Consider the following 17363-nt stretch of genomic DNA (forward strand, 5'->3'; position numbering starts at 1 on the left):
ACAGCTGCCGATTCTCCTCACCTCTCCCATGGCTGAAAGGCACCCTCTCTCTCCACCCCCACTGCTGCCACTGGAGAAGCAAGGAGAAGTGGCTGTGGTTTCCAGGTTGTGGCGAGATCTTACAGACCTCTTATGAGATTCCACATGAATCTGGAAGCTGCAGCACATGCAGGGGAGTGGTGGGATTGGCTGCTTCTGGTTCTATCACTCAGCAAAGATTAAGTTGTGTCCCATTGACCTTTGTTAAAACATTTCATTTTCCTCTAGCCAACAATTTTTTTTAAAATGATGGGAATTACATTTCAAAGCTTGGTTCTCACTTCTGTTCTTTCCAGGATTCACACAGCATGCATATGCAGTGATTGATGGGACGGGAGATGAAGGTGGTTTAGAAATCACCATCCTCGGGAAAGCGCTGCTCTCCATAGTTCATAGGCAGATGTATTTTGGTGCTGAAGTAGGCACTTTTTAAGTCTTAGGGCTGGCAAGCACAACCAGAACCAAAATGTTATGCTTATCTTTTGCTTGTATCTCTTGATACTTCTGTCTCTGTGCTTAGCAGTATACATGAGTTTTGTTGTTTTAAATGGTCTAAATTGGTACAGTTCAAGTTGATTCTTAGGTAATGTGAGGAGAGAGGGCCATGAGGTTGAAAAGATATCTATACTGAAAGTGGATGCCATAGACTAAAGGCAATCCTTATACAGGTCTCGTAGCAGAGAAGCAACTTTGCAGTGGAGGAGATTTTAAGTAGACAAGATCCTGTGCAAAATGGTGTGGTGACATTCCTCTCAAGGGGAACCAGTGTGGTGTAGTGGTTAAGAGTGGTAGTCTCCTAATCTGGGGAACCGGGTTCACTTGAAGATAACTCATCAAGTGATCAAGTAATATGTTGATCAGCTCACAAAAGACTATTTCTCGTTTAAACTTTTACATGGTTTTTGATCTATAGTTTTATCTATAATTGTTGAATAGCAGTATATAACTATTTTTAAATATTAAAGAATAACAATACTATTTGCAGATATTAAAACCTTTGGAGTGTTACTTTTTCAGATATGCAGTTTGTATCTTAAATCATGATAACTTCACAGAGTAAAAATGTAAGATCATCTTTTTTCAAAGTAAATATAAAATACTTATTAAAGGTAAAGGTAAAGGTACCCCTGCCCGTACGGGCCAGTCTTGACAGACTCTGGGGTTGTGCGCCCATCTCACTTAAGAGGCCAGGGGCCAGCGCTGTCCGGAGACACTTCCGGGTCACATGGCCAGCGTGACATCGCTGCTCTGGCGAGCCAGAGCCACACACGGAAACGCCGTTTACCTTCCCGCTGGTAAGCGGTCCCTATTTATCTACTTGCACCCGGAGGTGCTTTCGAACTGCTAGGTTGGCAGGCGCTGGGACCGAGCAGCGGGAGCGCACCCCGCCGCAGGGATTCGAACCACCGACCTTTCGATCGGCAAGTCCTAGGCGCTGAGGCTTTAACCCACAGCGCCACCTGCATCCCATAAAATACTTATTAGACAGTGTTATAAAGGCAATTTTAATTAATCATATGACAGGCCCAAAATATACCTTTTTACAGAAATCTTAGAAGTTTGTACAACCACACATGTGAAGGTCTTCACCTTTGGATAAACATTAGAGACATATATCACAGTTCCAGTTTCCAGTTACAAACAAAGAGCTAATATAAGGAGCCTCAATAAAATGGATATCCATTGATATTTATGTAAAACGATTACTTATTATGTTGAGATTGGCTAGATCAGAGTACAAGTTGCCACCATCAAATGGGCGCAAAAATAGGTGCAGGTAGATGATGTGCTTCCTCTTCACATTTTATTGTTGAATATGAAAGCTATTCTCACTGCGGTACTGATTTTGTATCAGTCATAACAGTGAATTATCCCATTTTAAATGTTGCCTTCTTAGTAACTAGAGAGGGCTTACTGTAAGGTTTTGTTCAAACAGTGTTTCTTCAGTGGTAGAGTAGGACCGGCCCTGCCATTAGTCAAGGTGAGATGACCACCTCAAGCAGCAGAGGCTAGATGGCAGCAGTAGCCCCCTGGCAGATTCTTCTAAGCCCCCAAGCCATTCCCTGTTTATGTTACCTGCCCCACTAGAGTATTCTGCTGTCTCAGGTGCAATGAAGAATGCTGTCTCGTCACCTGTGTTGAAGTAATATCCAACTGAGAAGTCAGGCCAGTTTAAAAAAAGTCATTCTATACTTGTAACCAGTGATATTTACATGACAGGAGAAAAATATTCTGAGCATGTTAACTGCATGTGTAACATGCATGATTTCACTAAGGTAACCTATTTGGGGATTACTAAATTTGCCAAATATTATAAAGACCTTATCATTATATCTTTAGCTACATGTCTCTTTACCCTGGCCTTTGTCAATTAAGGTATTTAATTTTTTATGGACCCTGCTTTTTTGCTGAATTTATATTGTTCTGTTTCATTTGGACTCATTTTACATGTTTTATAATTGCAGTGTTTTTGCTGTTTTATATTCTGTTGTTGTAACCTGCCAGTGGACCTGATGCCGAAAGGCAGCTAAGAAATCTTATAAACAAACAAGCACACTTTTTGCTGCATGCTGTGAAATGAGAACTTTGCTTGTCTCCCTCACTTAGTGGGTCCTATGAATGTTTGGTTGTTCAGTTATCCCTTTTGTTTTGCTACTGTTTTTAGTAGTTTACTATGTGATTTTATTGTGCTTTATATATTTTTTCATTGTACACTATCTGTGGAGCATTTGCCCTGGAAGAGTGAAGTCAATCTCTGGTTTGTAGGCTTATGGGAGCGTTGGACATCCAGATTGCAGCAGTAGCCAGGAATACTTTCTGTCAACTGACTGCCGCTAATAAGAAAGCTGCAGCCTTTTTTTTATCAAATTACAGCCTCAAGAAGACAGGCTACTGTATTGTGATGAGATTTGGGGGGGGGTTACAATGGGAGAAGGGATTTGGTAAAAATTGGGCAGAGGCACTTTGCATGTGCAGAAGCAAAATGCCCCAGCCTGATGAAACTTTCATGAGTTTCATGATACTTCAGAGCAGCCTTTCCAACCTGATGCACTACAAATTAATTAAATTTAGTCTTACTTAAATTCCATTGATTTCAATAATTAAGTGTGGATCAAACCCTCTGATTACAATGGCTGAGTGCACTTGGGGTTGCCCTGAATATTTGCCGTTTTCAGGCAAAAATAGTGATTTTGATGGTGTAAAGTATTTCCACAAATATCCCTTTAGACTTTGTAAACATTTACCATCACCATCCAGTCATGTTCAGTGCCAGCATGCTGGCTTGCTGCTATTATTTCCATGCAATTTCCTATTCTCCAGCTACTGCTTCTTCTTTCTGGATTACTTATGGGGGTGATTGAAGGTCTGCTCAACTTATTGGGTGGGTGGTGTTGCCTTGATCCGCCCCAGGGACAGAGACTGGCACCCTCCCTGCCGCTGCTTGTCCATGCTGTTGGCGCTGCATGGGGCCCTGCTCAAGGGGCGGGCCCTGGTGACCAATCAGCACCAACGGGGGTGGAGGTGGCAGTGGAGAAATTAAACCCTGACATGGCAGGGAAATCAAAGCCAATCAGGGATTAAACAGTTGTTGGAATTGCATCAAAATGCTAAGTATGGTCAATCAAATTTGGCTGCATGATGACATCACTGAAAGCATAAGAAGTTAACTGAAAACAAGAGAGGACAATATAAATGCACATGTGATGATATCTCCTTTTACTGCTAGGGATGGGGAGAAGTTAAGTTCAGCAGACCTGCATAATCCACATTTTCTGATGCACAGGGCAAATGCTAATATATCTATATATATTATATAAAGAGAGAGAGCACCTTAGAGACCAACTAAGTTAGTTCTGTGTATAACCTTTCGTGTGCATGCACACTTCTTCAGAACATGCACACAAAAGCTTATACCCAGAACTAACTTATTTGGTCTCTAAGGTGCTACTGGACAATTTTTTAATTTAGTTTTTATTCATTTTGTCTACGTCAGACCAACACGGCTACCTACCTGAATCAAGGGCAAATGCTGCTATTCTCCTATTCTTTGAAATTTACACTCCTCCAAATTTTGTGAGGCAGCTCTCCAACCAAACATACAAACATGCATAAATTATGGGAAAGTGTGCATAAAATGCATATATTTGTGATGTACGATTGTTGGGGAAAAATCCTTGCAATATTCACATTAGGCAAAATTGCATATAAAAATGTATATTATAAACTTTCACGATGACTGAAAAACCCCCACAAAGTGATGTGTAAATGTGAAGGATTGAATTTAGGATCAGGGAAAAAACCCATAGAAACTGAAATAAAATGAAGTTGACAGATTTGCCCATGTTTACCCACTGTAGGATCTGGCTCACATCCTATGCTGTTCTGGAGCTTTGCCTGATCTCGGGTCAGGAGCAGTTTTTAGGGGGCTCATGGGGCTGATGTGAGGAAGACAGAGCAGTAAAGTCCCTTTGCACAAGCATCCTTACACTTGTGTATCTTTGGATACAACTCTGTGGGTATCTGTGTCTTAGTGGAGTGAACTCATACACCCTGGAGATATTTGCTTGTTTCTAGTCCCCGCTGCCCATTTAAGCCCAGCCTGAAATGCTGGTTTTAGGAGTAGGAGATCCAACAGCAACAGAATGGGATATGGTGCAGAAGGCTGCAACTGGTAGGATCATTTAAAAACTGGATGCTTTCACTTGTCCATGCCAAAGCATTTTTAGCTAAATCATAGCAGCCATTTCATACAACATTTTTTAGTTACACATTCTCCAAATTCAATTCTGTTACACATTTCCTTCAATCCCTTATATGAAAAGAAATGTAATAGAAAAAGGTTGTTAAAACAGCATGATAATAATTGACAATGATTTTGATTATTAGAAAAGAAACCTACACAAAATCCGGAAACTGAGGGAAAGAAAAGAAAAAAAAAAAAACCAGCATGAGAGGAATAACAACAATGGTAGACAGATTCAAGCACCATAGAAATTTCTTTGCCACAGGTATGGTCTTTCAGTTATCCATAACGAGAAATGGTCTGAATACCTTTTCCAAATTTGCCTTTACATTTTTTTTTTAATTCTTGTGTGTGCAAGATTTCTAAAAGAGATGCATCCTTTATTAAATACATTTGTTTAAAATACATGAAATAACAAATTATTGGAGCACTGGTTATTTTCAACAGCATAATTTCACATGGCAAAAATATCAGCAAAATCAAGCACCCTATTATAAGGGAAGGCTTAGCTTTTTAAAAATGTTTCAGCACAGCTTACAAACCTTCAAAGATCTATAGTATATTTTTAAACAATGCAATATAAAACATGATCGAAACATAAAAATATCGATAATATATTTGTAGGACGATCATCCAGTGGCAGTTATTAGATGTTATACAGCACATGTTCTATACAGTTACACACACACACACACAAAGACACAACATACACTCATTCTCTTGCCTCTACCATGAATCTAGTGAGCCACGGTTAAGAATTGCTTTTTGCTTTAAAGTAGTAACTTTTGCTCAAAATATATAATTATTTCATATGTAGTTGTTTCCATAGTAACACAAACAAACAATGTAACCACATGGCAGATGCATCAGATTATGAAAGTCGAGTTGGTAAATATTGTTTTGCTACAGGAAATGTAGTGTTAACAGTTTAGCCACCTGGCTTGCAATCATCTACAAAAGGACAAAGGCTCAACACTACAGGAATTTCTGCCTTGGTTCTCATCAGCAGCCCTTTCGTGTCTTCGCTGTGTTTATTCTGGCTCTTTTTAAAATCAGCACAAGGGGGGGGGGATACTAAATCAGAGGTTCTAAACATTCCTTATAAACTATATGCTCACATGCTATTTTTGCTTCTCTGACACAAACTTCACATGACAACTTGTTATTTCCAGGTCACTCACTTAAGAAAGCATAAGAAAAGATATACCCAGGTGTGCTGTCTGCAGAGAAGTCTTTTATTCCTTCCTTTCCAAGGGAATGTTGCCGCATTCATTGAAGATGTCCAGCAGTGAGATGGATGCTAAGGTCTCCTCTGTGGTTTGTGTTATGCAGAGTCCTATTCAAGTGTTGCCAAGAGAGTGTGTGACAGTGTGTGTGAAACGTTGTGTACTGTACTTATTACCCCTTTGAATTTTGTTTTTGCTATAGAAGTCGTAGATGGGATTTGTGCTTTGTCAAAACGCCTACTGTCTTCTCAGAATACAATACTTTGAAAACAATACAATACTTTCCCTTTAAAACACACGCACGCGCACACACACAACAAGTAAAGAATTGAAGCCCTCTAATAGATTTAGTGCAGGATACACATTTGTTCGTTGTTGCTGCTGCCCCCTCCTATACACAACACCATGTTGGTGTGCCTTCTCTTGCCCTCTCACAGCTTGTGCTGCTTTGCCCCATCAAACCAAAGCTGACCAAGGAGACGTGGCCCACTTTCATCACCACAGCCTCTGTTCTACAGGGTTGATGAAGTTTGCTTATAATCCCTCAGAACAACAGAGGCATAGGTTGCAATGGGAGGTGTGCAAAGCACTGATTCAGATACCGGGGAGCTGGGCACAGAACTGCCTGAGGCCACCGAATCTCGAAAGGGAGATGGAGGCGTCAGTGCTGGTGAGTCTTCTAGAGTCAGTTTGCTGGTTGCCTGCTCCTCTTCCTCATCTTCATCCTCTTCTAGGTTCCCCGGCCGCTCATACACATACCCTTGGATAAGCTTAAACTTTTCATTTTCTTCTTCTTCCTCCTCCTCCTCCTCCTGCCCCTCTTCTTCAGCTGGGGACGAAACTATCTCTTTGCTGAATGTACCCATTTGGAGTGGGAGCACCTGCTGCTGCAATAATGGAGGGTGATAGATAGGCCTTACTCCGTTCCCGGCACCAGGTGCGGGGATCACAGAGTTGAAGTCCGGGATGCCAGTGGCAAATTTGTTGACCACGCCTTGCAGCTGCTCCATAACGGATCTCTGTGGTGGTGGAGGTGGTAGGATTTGGGGACTCTGCTCGGACAAGAACAGGTGGGTTTCCTCTGCTGTTGCCTGCAGGGGAGGCGTCGCCATGATTCGTCGATGCACAACCATGGAAGGACTATTTAGTTGGCCAAAGCACACTGGCTCACTCTCCTCTTCCTCCACCACATTGTACAGAGTCTTACTGCTGATGTCTGAAAAAGTCAGGCTCTTGCCTTGGCCTGGATAGCTTTTAGTCAAGGGCTTGATCACTGCGGTCTGATTGCATCCTGGCTCTTTGCTCTTCACATGCACTGAGAGTCTGTGCCACATATGTTGTCCCTTGGGAACGTCTCTCCCACCTGGTTCAGACCAGGACACAGACTTGCCGTTGGAACTATGAAGAAAGCAAAGATGGTTGGTTTGCGTTTGCTTCAGGAAAAGAGAGGCAGCAATAGCAAAACTGTCCTTAGTTCTGTTCTGTAATATTGCCTCCACTCCGAAGCAATTACAGGGAAATACTACATTGAGAAACAGCAAAAACTTTTAAATTTAACACTTTCTGCTTTTTATAAAAGGGAAATCAAATTTTCCTTGTTGTGGGGGCAACATGTTGTAGAACAGAGGTCACAAATGAGGCACCCATAGGTGCCAATGTGCCTGCCTGTGCCTTCTGTGTCACTCAGTAAATAGTCCCTCAAAGATCCACAATATACAAGAGACTCTCTGCTCAAATTCTCCTACACTGAGCACACCTGCTTAAACATCCCCACAATTTATTGTATGCCAGGACTGGACACTTACTATCCCTTTCATTCTGAACTTTGAAGAAGTGCAAAGGGCATCTCTCTTTGAGCAAGTATGGTGGCCACTGTAGGTGCTCCCCTCACTGTGAATAGATGAGGGAGTATACCTGCACCATTTTGTGGCCCAGTATTTCAGCTGTTTTAGATGTGACAGCCATTTTGTGTTATGCCACACCCCTATGACAGCAATTTTGTGACTTGCAACAAAGGCATTTTCTCAAAATTCCAAATGTGCCCCCTGGTCAGGCAACTTGGATGGCCTCAGTTATTTTGGTTTCAAAGTTCTCTGCAGTGATAGGGAACCGTTAATCAATGTTAGATTCACTTTACCTGAAAGTTTTGGAAGCTGCAATCCATAACCATTTGAACTCATGTCTAAATCTATGGCAGTAGAATTAAAATATTTAATGTTATATTCCCACGTGCCATACACTTTGCATTTCTGGGTCCCATCTAAGCTTGTATTATGCTTTTTTCTCTGCCACATTTCTCAGGCAATTCTAGTATACAGAATCCAACTTATTCGATCATGCTTTAAAAATAATGATCAGTGTTTGGTCCACTCATAATAAGTATATTGAGGTCCATGATCAAGCTTATTCCCTTGAAATGGTAAAAATCTTATATCCAAATTAAATTTGACTAATGTTCCTTATACAGGTTTATTATTATTATTATTATTATTATTATTATTATTATTATTATTATTGTTATTATTATTATAAAGCACCAATGGAAGAGATTTCAACATTGCTCCAGACAAAGGATTCCATGTCCCGTGGAAGGAATTGCGTACTGATGTTTCGAGTAAATCTGTTTTGTCAGAACTGGAACCTGCAATAAAAAGTTGATTTCTCCTTTATTTAAATGATGCTTTTAGCTATTTTGGACAGTTACCATGTTCCATTATACAGTTTGTAATTACCGTTGGGAGCTTTAATCGTGTTTTTAAGACATTGAAATAGTTTCATGTCAATTGTGACTCATGATGGCAGTTTTTAAGGGAATACTAGAATGCTAACTCCATTCTGAAAAGTAGAAAAACTTGAAGAATTTGGTACTAGTTTATCCCCAATAACACCTTAACTGCCTGGTCACTTTGATCCTCAGGAGAGGCATTCTTAGAGGTGCTGTATGTTATTGATGTCCACTATGGCCTTTAGTGTGGTGTCACTAGCCTTTGGAATATACTCCCAAATCAATACCAGGCATGCATCTGGAATTTAGGTTCCATGCTTAAAATTCATGTTTCACCCAGGCTTCCCATGAGGGGGTGAACCAGCTATGTTGATGTACTTATTTGTGATATTTTTGTACTTGTTTTATGCACATAATTTCAGTTTTTAATTTACAGCTGTTCACCAGCTTGGTCTCCCCACCCTTAACATTAGTGGTTATAGACATTTTTTATGTGGTTATAGACAATATACTAAACTACTTTCTTCTTATCCTCACTAACAGCCTAGTGAGACTTAAGTTCCATTCATTTTATTTATTAAACCCAGCTCCCACCTTCCTCCCAAAGGAACCAGAGGCGGCAAACACACAAATGAAAAAAACAAAACAAAAACATATTAGAAACCATTCCAATACAGACACAGACTGGGGAAGATCTCTACTTAAAAGGCTTTTGTTGGAATTTTCAGCAGACTTAATACCAGCCATCTTGGGGTGCTTCCAGACAGGGGCCTGCTATTGCAAGTACCGGTAGGTTGTTCAAAGCACATTAACTTCCACACATTCCTGTTTTTTCAGTCATGGATATTCATTGTTATTCTGCTGCTAGCTGTCCACACAAGTGGGTGAAGATTGAGGAAATGTACCTGGAGGGCTTCCCATCTCATTCCCCTCAATCACTCATTTCCAGCCCTCCAGTGCTGTTGTTGGGCAAGTGTAATGATATTCTGTGTGTGTGTGCGCGCGCGCACACACACACAATTTTTTTAAAAACAACAACCCTGGAAGTGCTCATGAGTGCAAGAGGAAATATTACCAGCCACAACATGCAAAATGGGAACCTGTGATTTGAGGGATGGGTGTGAACAATATCCATTTTCACTTTTTTTAAAAATACTGAGGACTTGCTTATGAGTGGTGTTTATCTAAGCCTAGTACAAGAGTGATACTGAGATCTTGCACAAGATCACTGTATTGGTTTTGTTGGTAATAATTAAAAAGACAGATGCATGTACTGTGAATACAACCTCTGAGGTAATTGCCATGTGTATTTTTAGGAGATCTTTTGAGTAAAACTCATAGCAGTTGGTTTGCTGAAATTCAGGTGTGCCCTAAGCATGTGGCAATCACTGGAAACAGGCACACTTGCATCATTTGAGCCACTGAAAACAGAATGGCTGGATGAGTGTGGCATTAAAATCCATCCACCCGATTGTCACAATGTGTGACAAACCATGGACCAAGACTAAATTAATTTGCAGATAAGTGACTGCAGATCACTAAGGTTTATTTTTATGAATCAGATTTTCCATGGAAATGGGAAATCTGGGCTAAATTTTTTAAAAGTATGGGCTGACATTCTGTTGACAAGGATATTGTGTGGGCACTACAAAAAAGAATTGTGTGCATGAGCAGCACCAACTACCCAGTATAAACTCCTGTTTGGAAGCATCCTTAGAGTGAACTCAGAAGAAGACTTAGCAGCCTATTCACATAGAGAAGAGCTTTTTCAATGGTGGCTATTGGGATGGAGGCTTCCAGTGACTTGGTTATCATGTGCTAGCACAAATAGCAAATTAAAAGCATTATTATTTAAATGTAGCCTTGGTACATCCATCCAGCACAAGTCTGCAAAATCTACAGTGTGCATTTGGCCCGCATCTGATTTGTGTCACTTGAATAGATATGGGAATTGATAAAAACAGCAAGGCAAAATTGGCTCAAACTATGTGACGATTGGAATTCTACCTATCAGACATGATGTCACTCATCTTGCCCATCTTGCCCATTTTCTCTATCGTTGTATATGTCCATGACCATAATGAATTCATTCATTCATTCATCTTGCCCATTAGAGACACAGAAGTTTGAAGGGGTCACTCTCCGCCAATTATGTTTAGAACAAACACACATGGTACAAATTCAGCCTCAGTAATCACTAAGACAAAAAAATGTAATAAAATACAAATGCAGACATATTTGATACCTATGACTATACAATACAATTGTGTGTGTGTAAGTAAGTACGTAAAGAGATTCAAGAAGTGTGGGGGAGGATGCAAGGTCAGCCGCGGGAACAACCAGTTGCCCTGGAAAAACCCAAATATTTTAGAAACAAGGGTGTGCTAATACTATGGCAACAGCCAGAAGACTGAGACCATTGGGTACAAAGCCACAGTAAACAGTGAGACTCAATACCACATCAATTTAAAAGCAAGGGACACACGAAACGTTAAGCCGGCATCATGACACAGGGAGCCCTAAAGGTATGGATGCTAAGGAGATTTGTGGCACAGGCAATCTGTTGTGTCTTAGCAAGGAGGTGAGGCAGGATTTTGCTCTCAGGTAATGAGTCTCTAAAATATGGAGAACTTCTCCATTTGGGAAGGGCTTGGGGAGAGTTAAGGAAGAACTAGGAAGGGGGATGATTGGAACTCAGTGATAAAATGCATTCTTTGCTGCATAAAGATAGTTCCTGGTTAATTTCCTCACACTCGTTTCCTAGTTCTGCTGGATTTCTCAGCGGCCTTTGATACCTGTGACCATGACATTCTTCTGGACTGTCTGGGGCTGGGAGCTGGGGGCACTGTTATACAGTGGTTCCTCTCCTTCCTCCTGGGCTGTGTCCAGAAAGTGGTGTTGGGGGATGAGTGTTCAGACCCCTGGGCTCTCACTTGTGGGGTGCCTCAGGGTTCCGTCCTCTCCCCCATGCTTTTGAAAATCTATATGAAACTGCTGGGAGAGATCATCAGGGGGTTTGGGCTGGGTGTTCACCAGTAAGCGGATGATATCCAGCTCTACCTCTCTTTTAAATCAGAACCAGTGAAGGTGGTGAATGTCCTGTGTGAGTGTCTGGAGGCGATGAGAGGATGGATGGTGGCTGATGGATTGAGGTTGAATCCTGACAAGACAGAAGTACCTTTTTGGGGGGGACAGGGGGCGGGTGGGTGTGGGGGATTCCCTAGTCCTGAATGGAGTTATTGTGCCCCTGAAGGACCGGGTGTGCAGCCTGGGAGTCATTTTGGACTCACAGCTGTCCATGGACTTGTGTGACTAAGTTCTGTAATTCTATATTTGTATAGAATGGAAGACAATACACACTACACTATAAAACATTTTTTGAATAGTTATACTGATTACTGTAATACATATAAACACAAACAGAAAACCTACCTGCATGATATATACAGAACTAACACATTTTTAATTTCCATTTTAACAAGGCTGCTTTGATGAATTTAATCTGCTTACAACAGAACCATGCTTTGAAATAGGAAATCCTAATGGACTTTTGATATTATGGCAGGGATGATTTTCTGTTAAGGAAAGGTCCAATATAGCTGTCCTTACATAAAATTCATCAGGACCTGTTTCCTAGCAAATCATGTTTTAATTCACCTTACTCAGAAGCAAGATCTGCTGGCTTTGTACTCTACATAGTTAAAGGTTTGTGCTGCAGTTACAGTTAGATGGTTCTAAATGGTGTTTCAGTCACTATAAATGACATTTTATGATATGCTGAAAATCTGGGAGCTGCCAGTAAATATTGCAAATCCCTCTTCATTCATACCATGCCTTTGTTACATATCTTCAGGTGCCAGGAAAAAATATTCCTCTTTTCCCAGGCCTTTGGCTAATTAAACAATCTATAGTTTTTAAACTGCGTGTGGAATGTGGGCTGGGGTGGTGATGGTGGTTGTTTCATTGGTTCCTTTTTAATTTTTATATTGTAAACCCTCCTGTGATCCCCAGACGAAGGGTGGTATAGAAATTTAATAAATATTAATAAAATATATCAGAAATAGTTGCATACCAAACATTTGTTTTTAAAAACTGCACACAAGAGTTTGTTAGACTTTCAGTCTGATTCAGAGATTAACAGTGCAATCCCAACCATGTCTACTCAGAAGTAAGTCCTATTGAATTCAAGGAGCCTGACTATCAGGTTAGGATTGCAGCCTAAATTTAACAGGCCTTTTTGCTTCCCTCTAAAACAGAGATGGAGAACCTCTGGCCTTCCAGGTGTTGGTGGACTCCCAACTCCCATCACCATGGCTATTTGTGAGAGATGGAACTTGTGGTCTATTAATAGTTGGCAGGCCACAGGTTCCCTGCCACTGCTGGAAAGTGTTGAGTCTAACCTTAAGGATGTTTCTCTTAAGAAGTTACATCAGAATGTTGCTGTGGGTTAAATTTGGTGGTTAACTCCAGAGGTTTGATCTTTGTCAACAGCATGGAGAGGTTCCCCAGAAAACCTGGACCCCCAGCATGTATATGGTGCTGGTGAGATGCTGAATTTGCCAACAATACAGCTTGTCAGTCAATAGCATTCTAGGTGGGGGTGCACATCCTCTATGCAAAGAGTATTTTACCATTTTGTTGGGTTTTTGTTTGTTTCCTTCCTTGAGTATTTTGTATGAGTAGGAAAGTCAACATTTGCTTTGAAGATTCAATTTGGGTTTCAGTTAAACTCTGTCAAAACAATGAAATGTTTTAACTCTGTTAAAACACTGAAATGACCACTATATCTGTGAAGTCTCTTTTTCTTGGCTAACAGCTGTTCCACGGCTTCTGTCACATTATTATTTCTGCTTAGTTCATGTTCTCACTACTTTTGTCTGACACTACCTTCTCTGTGTTAAATTTCCCAATCAGAATACTGTTGTTCTCATTATCAGCTTGATTTGAACTTCAATATAACTAATTGTCTCCCACTTTCTACCACAAGCATCATGTTGGAAAACATACCTCTTCTATAATGACTATTTTCTTCTCCTTTTCCTAATTCTGCTTATTAACCAGTTTTCATCAGCCCCAAATCTGTGACTTAGCACCTACTAATCTGTAAACACATGTTAATGTGACAAGAAAGGGAAGAATCAATTGGGTTTAATTATTACTTTCAAAAGTAATAATTAAAATCTTCTATCTCATTGCTTAAGTGTTTGCACTTCAAAATTCCTGTATGGCCATAAATGGTCGTCAGCATGAAACTCTGTGTTTTGCACACTCCACCAAACCAGTGTTCTGTGAAAACCTGCAGCTGAAGTTCACCAACCCAGGCTGTCAAGAAGAATCGGGCACAGCAAAGCGGCAGCAGCCACTAGAGAAAATATAAAGCCGTCATTGAAAGTAGGCAGGATCGTTTCAGCTCCATGCAAAACTCTGAACAGGGGAAAACAGTGTTGGCTAAAGGACGGGGGTTAAGATAAAACGAACAAGAAAAGTACGTATGTTTTGTTTTTGTTTTGCAATTTGATCAGCAGGTGCTGGAAGTGACAACCATGGGGAGAAAAAAAGAGTTTCTTTCAAAAATTATTCCACAGTGTCCTTTGAAGAATATATGGACAAGCAAGAGTCAAGGCAGTGTGAAAAATGGGACACATAAGCAACTGTTCCATCATTAATGGCATGCACCACATTTGTCCCATTATCCGGAATGAGAAAAGTCATGAGAAAGAGAAAGCAATGGGTAAAAAATAAAAATAAAAAAGATATAACAACAAACACCACTGTTTGTCATGCAGCTTCTCTTACACATTCACTGCAGTTTGGGGGTTTTCAAAGCTGCACATGGGCCGACGGACACTGGCTGGTGGGCGAGAATTCTGGCTGCCTCTTCCTGAGGATTGAAAAGAAAAAGACACCCAGTGAGTGGTTATCCACATGCACATTCATGGCAGCTGTACCACTCAGTTGGGTGCTTGTCCCTGGCCTACTTCCAGCCTTCCTTGTGCTGCTTCAGGTGTCTTCTCCAGGTCTGCAGGACTTAAGTGGTTCTATCTACCCTATTCGCCATATGGTATTCGTTTCTTCTTTGCCTACCAAGTTGCTATGCATTTAAGAATGAGGGTGGTTATGCAGTGGATACAGTGCTGTGAGCTTGTTTGTTTTTTGTTTTGGATAGGGGGCAGCCCCATGGAAATCCCTGTGCTTCATGGAATGGCCAATGAAGTAGCACCCTTAACATAACTTCCTGCCCTGCGTTGGAGCTAAAATAAGAGAAATGTATAATGGTTGTCTTCCAGAGCTTCCTACAGGAGAGCCGGAAAGAAATCTAAATAACATATAACCTCCAGATGATAATAATGGTGCTGTGCATGAGTGGAAACACCTATTAGCCATGCTTAAATAGCTTGTAATTAGCTATTTGTTGGTTGCCTGTGGTGAATTAGACCCGATTCTGAGCAATCACAGAGTCAGCTGGTTCTTTTCTCCCCTTGGACTACTGATTGTCAGAAGTAACTAGCACAATTAACATGTAGGGATAGCCAGGCTTAGGGGGGAATTTCATGGGGTACTAATTTATTTGCAAGGTGGGTCTATATGCCACATTCATATTGGAACTTGCACAATATATGGAGGTTTTCCTTTCCCAGTGATTGAGTGCTTAGAAAGAGGGCACATATATTCTACATCCCCTTTTTTGGATTGCTGATAGCTTTTCGCAATGCACAGGCTCTGCCTTTCCATAAAAGCCATTGTCACTATTTGCTTTTCTGATTTTTTTTTTTTTTTTTTTTTTTAGAATTTGAGTCTCAGTACGGGTGATATTTTGGGCCATAGTAATGAGGCAGATGACAAATTAAAGCGCAGTACCTTTACTGATAAAATTGCAGTTATGTCACCATCAAAAGTGTCACAGGAACTTGAGGGGAAAAACAAAGTACCTGAAGTCAGCATAGGCTAGCACTTACCTGAGCTGGTGTGAGGATAAGAATATTCACAAACATTCTGTGCTTCATTTACTGAGCTGCTAGACAGGAACTACTAGCCTGTCCCATTCCCCATTTTTTTCTCTAGAATAGTAGGCTGGCCACGGCTTCAAATGTTATATTTGTGAAAATTACGTAGATAAATTTGTTACTTTAAAAATTATCCAGTTTCTTGTTTCAGTTTCTGGCACACCTGTCCTGAGGCTTAGTGAGGCACTTGCCTCAGGACAGCAGATATGGGACAGTTGGGATGGATAGCATACCTGGGTCCATGAGGCAAGCACCACCCCTTCTCCCTCCCCCTTTGCCTTTTCCCCTCTTCCTCCCCTCCACAGGTCTCAATTTGGTCTCCTTTTTCTTCCTTTTTCTCATGGTCATCACTGCGGGGGGAGTGGCAAAGGTGGTTTGGGGGCTGGGGAGGATTTGTCATCAGGGGTGGGGGAGGAGTCGGCAGGGTGGCATTTCTGTTTTGCCTCAGTGGCGTAGCGTGGGTTGTCAGCACCCGGGGCAAGGCAAGTAATTTGCACCCCCTAACCCGTGGATTTGTGCCCCCTAACCTGTGGATTTGCGCCCCCCAACCCTAACCCCCAGATGTTGCGCCCGGTGCGGCCGGCCCCCCCTGCACCCCCCACGCTACGCCACTGCTCAGTGGCAAAATGTCCTGGTTTCAGTTTGTGGACAAGAATGAACCAAACTGTAGGAACTGGAACAGACTGTCTGAACCAGGCATGGCCAAACTTGGCCCTACAGATGTTTTGGGACTACAGTCATCATCCCTGACCACTGGTCCTGTTAGCTAGGGATGATGGGAGCTGTAGTCCCAAAACATCTGGAGGGCCAAGTTTGGTCTAAACCTTGCTTCTCCCTCCCTCCTTTTTATGTTAATTTCTTATTATAGAAGTGTGCGTTATAATGTGCTAACATTTGTGTCATATTGCAAAGACTTCACAATAAACTGCTACTTCTGCTACAAATATTCTTACAACTCTGGGCTAAATTTTCAGTGTGAATGCGGTGAAGATGCAAGGATAAATGAATTTAGAAGAAACTTGTTGGAATATCTTACTGCAAAAAGTTTATTGGACTCCCGGGGAAATATTTGGTTCTCATGTATATGCAAAAGTTGCCCTGTAAAGTTAAATAGATATCTCCCTTTTAATGTATCTTGTTTGGAAGTTATGATTGGTTGGAATCCTATAACTATAGATATGGTAATTATTACATTACATTACATTTCTATTTTGTTCTCTTTGATATACTGTGCAGTGGCAAGCTGCCAATGCAATGTTCCCAAAGTTAAATAGAAATGTTTTCTTTTAAAAAGTCATGAATGCTACCTTTCTGTTGGCTTGGACCAGCTATTAAGTCTAATCAGGATTTTAATGTCAGCTAGCAGGAGGTGATTTAGTGACCATGAACTACTGCAACCATAAGCCGACATAGCATTACGTGCTATTAGCCCATTCATACTTAGGATTTTTTTTTTGGGGGGGGGGGGTTTGATGTGTCCGTTTAAGTGGGGCACTAAACTACATACTATGCAAAGCAGGGTGGCCACTTACATGTCACTTAAAAAAGAGAAGACTGTGACCGGTTGATCTATGTGATTGCTCAGTCAGCTCTCTAGGTGATAACTGTTGAAGGGCAACTTCTAA

The 17363-nt window shown here is 41.2% G+C and overlaps 1 protein-coding gene across 4 annotated transcripts in view; it reads right to left on the reverse strand.

Moving 5' to 3' along the window:
* Positions 1–5046: 5046 nt before the first annotated feature.
* GRM1 (glutamate metabotropic receptor 1) overlaps positions 5047–17363 on the reverse strand; it is a 177812-nt gene continuing 165495 nt past the window's right edge. For 3 of the 4 annotated variants that reach the window (XM_081905141.1, XM_081905140.1, XM_081905142.1), the window contains one exon: positions 5047–7407. In XM_081905141.1, the coding sequence (XP_081761267.1) occupies positions 6522–7407 (886 nt within the window). In that variant the 3' untranslated portion in view covers positions 5047–6521. Of the gene's footprint in view, positions 7408–14530; positions 14616–17363 lie in introns of all 4 variants that reach the window. The other variant, XM_081905144.1, reaches the window with a different exon arrangement.

The sequence above is a fragment of the Podarcis melisellensis genome (genome assembly GCF_964234715.1).
Source record: "Podarcis melisellensis genome assembly, chromosome: 3".
Taxonomy (NCBI): Eukaryota; Metazoa; Chordata; class Lepidosauria; order Squamata; family Lacertidae; genus Podarcis; species Podarcis melisellensis.